The sequence below is a fragment of the Lynx canadensis genome, chromosome D1, assembly GCF_007474595.2.
Source record: "Lynx canadensis isolate LIC74 chromosome D1, mLynCan4.pri.v2, whole genome shotgun sequence".
Classification (NCBI taxonomy): domain Eukaryota; kingdom Metazoa; phylum Chordata; class Mammalia; order Carnivora; family Felidae; genus Lynx; species Lynx canadensis.
In genome coordinates, this window is record NC_044312.2 from 20,635,051 (window position 1) to 20,643,375 (window position 8,325).

The following is an 8,325-nucleotide window of genomic DNA, read 5'->3' on the forward strand; positions in this document are numbered from 1 at the left end:
ACAAAGTTAAAAATCTGGAGAGAGGTCAGATTGGGGCGATAGCTTGCCTGCCACATGGAGGTCTGGACTTATGGTCTCTGCCCTCTAGAAACTTGTGGCCCATAAAAATAGGGTGAGTACATCAGACTGCACGTTCAGGATGAGTCAAAAGTGGGATGAGGCCGCCAACAAAGCGAGTGCAAATGTGGGCTGCATTAACAGATGCACAATGTGCACAACGAGGGAGAGACAGTGCCTGTGCACCGTGCAGAACAAATCTGGACCGTTCCGATCAGTTCAGCTGTCACACTTGACAACAGGAAGTTGTTCAGTGAGTGCATGCCCAGCAAGGAGCAAGATGGAGAACGGTCTGGAGACATCGTCTGGGGAGAAACAGATGGGAGAATTGGGGGTGTCTGGCTTGGACACGGAACTTATCTGCCTTCAAGTATTTGAAGGCCTGTGGAAGAGAAATTCGATTCTGTCTAATTCCAAAAGTTACAAGAAAGTAAATTTGGCTCATTAAAAAAAAAAAAAAAAAAAGAACTATCTGGTGCTGAAGCTGATTACAAATACAAAAAACTATTTGGTAAGAGTTTATTGTATGGAAGATTCAAAAATGGGATGATCTTATATCAGGACTTCTAAGTCCCCTTCTAGTGCTACCTTCCCATGAATTAATAATAAAAACAAAACTCCTAAAAAAAATGAAACAATACACATTGATATTTAAAAACCAGTATGCTGGGGTGCCTGGGTAGCTCAGTCTGACTTTAGCTCAGGTCATGATTTCACCGTTCATGAGTTCGAGCCCCATGTCTGGCTCAGAGCCAGCTGACAGCTGACAGCTGACAACCTGCTTCTGAGTCTGTGTCTCTCTCTTTCTCTGCTCCTCTCCTGCTCATACATTCTCTCTCAAAAATAAATAAACATTAAAAATTTTTTAAACAAACACACAAGTGGCACTATGATGAGTTTAAAACATCAAGGGGAAATAAAACTAATTGGTTTTAAAACTGTCTTGGGGCGCCTGGGTGGCGCAGTCGGTTAAGCGTCCGACTTCAGCCAGGTCACGATCTCGCGGTCCGGGAGTTCGAGCCCCGTGTCAGGCTCTGGGCTGATGGCTCAGAGCCTGGAGCCTGTTTCCGATTCTGTGTCTCCCTCTCTCTCTGCCCCTCGCCCGTTCATGCTCTGTCTCTCTCTGTCCCAAAAATAAATAAACGTTGAAAAAAAAGTTTTTAAAAAAAAACTCTCAAGCTAGCTGGGGCTGGTCTTATCAGGCAGTCTGCAAAAGAGTCTCCCGCTTCTGTATATGGACCATCACTTTCATGGAGAGAGGATCTGTATCTAGAGAGAACTGATCAGAAACACTTTCAATATGTGATGTGTTTGAAGTCTTGATTGTAAGCCTGGTTGAAAAAAAAAGAAAAGAAGGTGTGGTCTGTGCAAAAGTTTGGGAACGAATACAGGTGCAGAGAATGTGTACTGAGAAATCTGTGTGGCAGGCAGCTTTGAGGCACATTCATATTTAATGAGACATGGTAAAGATAAGTTAGTTCAGTGATGATGACTTCAAAAGTAGCATAGGAAGATGTATCAAGGAATGCACAGTTACAAATACAGAGGCAGGAAGAAAATGAATTTGGCAACTGAAGGCCTGTGTGTATCTACTCTTTAACCTCTGAGACTCAGTTTATTCATCAACAGAATGCTGAAAATAACATCTAATAGCGTCATCATGGGAATTCTATGGAATGATCTATATGAATGTGCTTTGGACATATATCACCTGTTAATGTATTTTCTCCTTCATTTATCTGCCCACTTATTCAACAAATATATTGCGTGCTTATTGTATGCCAGGCACTGTTCTAGGCACTGACAATGCAACAGGGGACAAAACAGAAACCATTCCTGCTCTCATGGAGCCTGCATTCCAGAGGAGGGTAATAAAAATAAGAAACATGACATTGTAGTATGTACTAATGAGAAAAAGTAAAACAGAGTAGAGGCGCATGGGAACATCGGAGACAGCCTCACTGAGACGGTGACATCGAGCAGGCACTGAAGGAAAGAAATGAGGGAAAGAAAGGAGATATATGAATATCTCCATGGAAGTGTGCAAACAGAGGAAATAGCATTTCAAGGGTCCTAGGGTGGGAGTGTCTGTCGAAAGCAGAGCACAATGAAGCCCAGGGAACAAAGTGAGAAAGGAGACATAAGCCAGGGCCAGATCATGGCTGGTCTTGATTAGAACTTGGACTTCTGCTTGGAGTGACATGGGGACCATTGGAGTGTTCTGAGTGGAAGAATAACACGATTGGTACAAACTGACATGACCTGGCTATGTTGAGAATAAACGGAAGAGGTGGCGAAGGACAATGTGGAAGCAAACAGGATAGTTAAGAGGCTGGTACACTGATCACATTGAGAGATGGCTCAGTGGTTTGGCTTGGATGAAGGTGATAGCAGAGCTGCTGGGCTTTGAAAAAGAACAATTTGTTGGACCAACATCCTCCAATACGTGCCAGGTGATGTGCTTTAGTGAGCAAGTAGATGAATTGGTCTTAAATAGGAGCACAGTTAGTTCATTTATAGTTAAAGGAGGGAGGGCAAAATCTATGCAATCAGGAGAATGGCTGTGGCTTGCACAGCAATCTCTCTTTTTCCTGAGTTGCTCCTGAGATGACAGCAATCCAGTGTACCATCAGAGAACAAGCACTACTGATTCCCTTCTCATGGCCAAAGTCCAGTTTCAAGGCATAAGAATTCTGCTCATGAAGTCCTGGATAGTACATTGCAAAATGGTCACAAAATTCTCTCATGCCTCTTTGCTTGCCCTTTGCAATATGTCATGCTGTTTCTTCCATCAAGAGGTGAAGTCTGTTTCCCCACCCCATGAGTCTCTAGTACACCACTGCCTCTCTGTGAAATCCTCTAGATATCCAAGAAAAGGTCGTCCATATGGTAGATATTCAATCCACATTGCTGACTGTAAATGATAAACTCCTGGAATAATCTTGGCCAAATCATTTGACTTCTGGTCTCTTCTCCAATTTCTATAGTAATAATGAGGAAACTTATGAGAAGGTAGGCTAGGTAGATATATTACTAATGATTATATTTAACTAAGGAATAGTATCAATCTATCATGAGGTGGAGAGTAATGTGTGTTGAACCAACTCCTCTAATACCCTCAAATCTTTTTCTTCTTTGGACATTACTAGCTTGCCCCTCCTGAGCTTGCTCTAGAATGCATTCCTTTGTGCTAAGATAATGAAGGCTTTTATTAGAATGTAAATATTTGCCAAAAGGGGTAATAAATGAAGTTATCTGTAGGCATTAACAACCTGAAATGATTTGTCTATCAGGTTAGCCAGTCACTTAGCAGAGCCTTGAAAAGAATGGGGTGCATGATGAGCTTCTGGGGGACGAGAGGAAAGCATCCCCAACAGAGCAGACATGTGGGGGAGTAGACCCAGAGAGGAAGAGCAGAGAAGACACTAGGGCCTGGACGGGGAGGGCAAAGGAAAGGCATGGCGGGAGGGGTGTGAGGGTGGTGGCTCTGAAGAGGGATGTGAGGACAGAGCCCATCTGGCAATCCTGCATAGCAGCACATGTGTTCATTAGAAGTGCTAGAACAAGCACTGGAAGACTGAAATCAGGAGACAAGAGCTCTCTGGCAAGTCCTTCCCCCTCCCTGAGCTCATTTTCTCACATCTAAACTGGAAGTAATACTACTTTCCCTAGCTACCCCCAAGGATTGATATGGTGACCAAAAAGAAGTAACAGATTGAAAAGTGCTTTGCAAACCATAAAGCACCAGGGAAGTGTAGGTTTTTTTAAAAATTATTATTATATACTTTATTAAAGGAAATAAGGGAACTTTTTTCAATATATGCAGAAAATAATACAATGGAAAATATTCTTTCCATTTATATTTGCATCATGTGATAAAGCAACTTGGGAAGGGAGAATGCATCTAGTCAAAGTGGTTTCCAGTCCTAGAATTACATTCAAATAAAATGAAATTGCATTTGTGAAATGAGGCCCTTCTCTTACATCTGATGGCCAGGTTTCCTGAACCATCCCTCTTTCCTTCTGCAGCTTTTAAGCTTCATGAGCCAAAGAAGCTGAGAGTGAGCAAATGATGGGTGTGATGTGCATGCTTCTTCCAAAGGTTTTATTTTGGGGATGGGGTGGAAAGTGGAGGTGAGGAGAAGGGTGGATGCTACCAAGTTGAGCAATATTTTGTAAATATTTCCTTACTTTTCAGTCTTAGATGTTATCTGCCCCAACTTCCGAACTTCCATGTGAGGAACCAGATACTCTAAGGTTGTTACATAGCAAGTTAATGGCACAGCTAAGACTCCAAGCCAGGCTTTATAAGTCCTAAAAAGGGCTTAGCATGGGGCACCCTCACCCCTTCCACTGGAATTCAGGCAGGGATGCTAAAAATTTAAATTAAGGTTTGGGAAGAAAAGCTCTGTAGAATCTCACCCCAGTCCTTCTCTGCAACTTTATTTTCCATTGATTTATCAATACTCTTTCTTTTCCAGCCAGACTAACCTCTCCTAAGGCTCATTTCCCTAGTCTTAGCCTCCCCTGAGGAAATCCTAGCCTTAAATCGTCAAGGTAGGTGAGATCATTGGCAACCCATTATGTCTGCTTCATCTTCAGGTCTAGTCACTCTACTGGGGATGGATGGTGATGAGTCTGCCCTTGGGACTGGCATTACTCTCCCTCTTTGTCCTTCCCAGACTGTCTCATCAGGCATTTTGTTCAACATGAAGCTTGGCTCTGCTTTTGGTCACATGTAAAATCCAGATAATGCTGGCAGCCAATAAGTCCTGGAGGTTTAATAAAGTGATACTAAGGCAAAGAGGCAATTCCCATCAGCATATTTGCCACTGCACAGGGAGAATGAGTTTCATGCCAACCATGGGAGAATAAATCCCCCACGCCTAGTTTCAATAAAGCAAGTGGGCACAATTATCCTGGTTATTGACTTTTAGCATAGAGGAAGGTAAAAGCATGTAAAAAGTAGAAATGTAGATGATCATGTGAAGCAATATATCAACTGAACAGCACCTGTATTTGACCTGAGGATCTAATCAGAGTCACCAAGAGAGAGATGCCTAGAACTATACAGCAATCACACACACGTGCACGCACACACACATACACACACACACACACACACACACACACACACGTCTTCACCAATCCATTCAGATGCCCATACTAACATGCTCAGACATACACTAACACACATTCAAACACTGAGGCATAAACGACACAGTAAAGCATTCTCTCAATCACATATACAGATGTTATCACGTAGACTCATTAACTCTCTCTACACAGATGCAGGTACCCTACTCTGACACCACTCTGCTTAGCCTTAGTGTTGCAAGTGAAGGTCTTCCTTATTTGGAGGGAGAAGGTCACCTTATTTCCTCACAGCAAACAAGAACCTATTCGTTTTTGAAAGCAAAAAACATAGCTCCCCAAACACCAAAGCACCTTAGCTTCACATGTTCATGAAAAAGAATAAAGATGCAATGCCCAGGTGCCTATTTATCAAAGACGTAGCTGCAAATGGCTGAAGCCTATTTTCCTTATTAAAATTAAATAAATGGCTCAACAACGTGTTTTCATTCTCAAAATGCATGCATTTAGCTTTTTAAAAAAATACATGGGAATTAATTTGAAGACCCAATGATTTTTCATTGAAAAATGAAAGGTAAATGCAACCGAGATTTTTCATAATGAACGTGACTGCATTCCCTTTCAACAAAAGGAAAAGGGAAAAAATACTTTGGAATTAATCAGAAACAGGAGGAGGGGTGGAAAACCCACTAGGGTGGTTCTGGAATATAACAGCAGGGGAGTGAGGTGTTTTTCCAATCTCAAAATCCCAGCTCTCATGTAACCCTTATGGATCTCCATGTCTGGCAGACATGCATAGAGAGAAGCCAACCAAGGCTCCTTTTGTTACAAACGACATCAATTAGTGTTATTATTGTTGGCATTATTACTGTTATCTGCATCTCACATGGCAGGGTGCTGGTACTTACCCCAGAAGATGAGCACGAGGGAAGCCAGGGGAAACAATCTGTTGAAGGCAGGCATCTTTTCTCTGGCGGGTGGCTTCCGGGCTAAACAGAGAGATTCCCTCGGTCAAGAACTCGCCCTCTCAGATACTTTCGAGGAAACCCTTTGGGACGAACTGCCCCAAGGGGGCGACTTTCGGACTGAAATAAGGGCCAAGCGCCGGCGACTGGGGAGGCTTTCAGGGCTTTTCGAGCCGGGCGGGGGTTTCAGCTCCAAACCACCCTAGTGCACCGCCCCAGTTCGAGGGAGCCGATCAGCAGCTTCGCGCGCTCTCCCCGGAGCCCGTTGCTGGGATCCGGCTCAGCACCACGGACAGTACCTTCCCCGCCCACCCCGGAACTTCACAAATTCCAGTTGCTCAGCTGCTTCTCGGGTTTGCGCCTCGGTGACAGCTCAGCTCCGAGGCGAGCAGCACGGCTGGCTCTAGGCGGCTGGCTCTAGGCAGCTGGGCTGTCGAAGGGGTCCATGTTGATCCACCTCTCACCTCCCCTGGGAACAGCTACGCTCCGACCAGGATCCACCAAGACCCGGGAGCTTCGGCTTCATCAGCCTGCACCGGCTTCTCCAGCTGGGCGTGCCCCCCACACCCAAAGCCACCGGGGCCTCCCGTCTGAGCTCCAAAATTCGTTCCACCTCGGTCCCGTCCACGCCCGCCCTCTGCTCCGCGGGAAGGTCCGGAGGGGCGGGGCAAGAGGCGGGAGCTCCTGTCGGCCGCAGATCTCTGGGGAGGGGCAGGGAGGGTGGGCCGCTTCCCAGGAGCTCGCCCCCAGATAGTGCCGGGGCCCCGATTCTGGGTGGCGGGTGACCAACTGCCCTTCTCCAGGTCCTTCTTGACCGTGTGTGTTCAGTCAGCCTTGACATGCGCAGGCGGCTGTCCACCCCCACCGCCACCACGGACCCACCCCTCGTGCACACACTCCCCACCCCCAAACAGGCGTGTCCCTCCCGTGGCCGAGCGAGGCTGCCCAGCGCGGGGCGGAGCTTGGAGCTGCGCAAACACCTCCAGACCCCGCGGTTTCTGCTCTCGCTGGCTGTCTCCAGGTCTCCCTTTCACATCTCCACACCTCTCCCAGCGCGGGCACACTTCCTCCCACCAATTCACACCCTCCAGGCAACCCCATTCCTGCTACAGCACAGGCAAGCTAGCCTCCAGCTTCGGGAAGGGGAGGGCCAAATCTCTTTCAGGCAATGATGTCATCTGCCATGCACACTGTACACGAGAAGCTCGCGGCTTCTCTTCCCCGACCCCATCCCCTTCTCTTCTTCTAGACTCTTCTTTGTCTATCGTTGATTAATTAGTTCCGGGCACACCAAACCCAGCAAGATAATCCCTGCTTAGGAGACATGGGGTAGGAGTGAGGCGCACCTGTTCCCATGGTCACCTCCTCATCCAGTGAGGCGATCCAAATGTCAGCGCAAGAGTAGCACTGGGGGTGGGGGCAGCTCCCTCTTGCTCTAATCGCTTTTTTCCCTGTTCTTTCTTTATTTTCTTTATTATCATTATGATTATGATTTATTTAGTTTAGTTTAAAAGCAGATTGTGGTTTGGCCTCTTCTATTAGCCACTCCCTAGGCTTCTCAGCTGTGTCAGTGCCCCCGCCCCATCTCTGAAAGGGAAACCTGAAACTTTAAATTCAAACTCAGATTTGTTATAAACTTAAATTGACGTAACAGATTAGGAATGCCTGGAGCTGAAATGAAAGATGAACACAAAAATCTGCCCCTCCCCCTCTTATCCCCTCCTATTCCCTTTCCAAAAGGGGAAACTTGACACTGATATTCCAAAAAAGAACCGCAGAGTGACAGCTGACTGTAAACGAACCATAGGCAGGAAATTCTCTTCCCTAACATATGACAGAACAACAGAAGGTCCCCGAGATAGGATCTTCTTCCTGGGCAGGGAGCCACCAGGCCATAAACTCTATGTTGTTTTTGAAGGCCAACCCTTGAAGCGCAGTGCATTATACTTGGAAGAGAAGTTAAAGTTGACTTAATTCAATCTTTGAATTCATGAATCCCCCAAGAACATTCCTGATGAATAGGCTTGACCTATTCATCTCTCCATGGAAATAGATTTTCTGCAATATGTTTCAAACCATTCCAAAGTGGAATGAATTACCTTTTGTTATGTTCAAGCAGTTGTTATCCAAAGAATTACTGGGATGTTGTAGGGGAAAAAATATCTTCTAGATTTGAAGTTTGGAATAGATTATTGATAAAGTTCCAGCA

General features: G+C 45.6%; 1 protein-coding gene across 3 annotated transcripts in view; it reads right to left on the reverse strand.

Moving 5' to 3' along the window:
* The window catches only part of SCN3B (sodium voltage-gated channel beta subunit 3), a 31,734-nt gene extending 24,786 nt beyond the window's left edge, over positions 1 to 6,948 (reverse strand). For 2 of the 3 annotated variants that reach the window (XM_030331123.1, XM_030331122.1), the window contains exon 1: positions 6,060 to 6,948. In XM_030331123.1, coding sequence (XP_030186983.1) covers positions 6,060 to 6,114 — 55 coding nt within the window. In that variant the 5' untranslated portion in view covers positions 6,115 to 6,948. The remainder of the gene's footprint in view (positions 1 to 6,059) is intronic. The other variant, XM_030331124.1, reaches the window with a different exon arrangement.
* Positions 6,949 to 8,325: the final 1,377 nt, after the last annotated feature.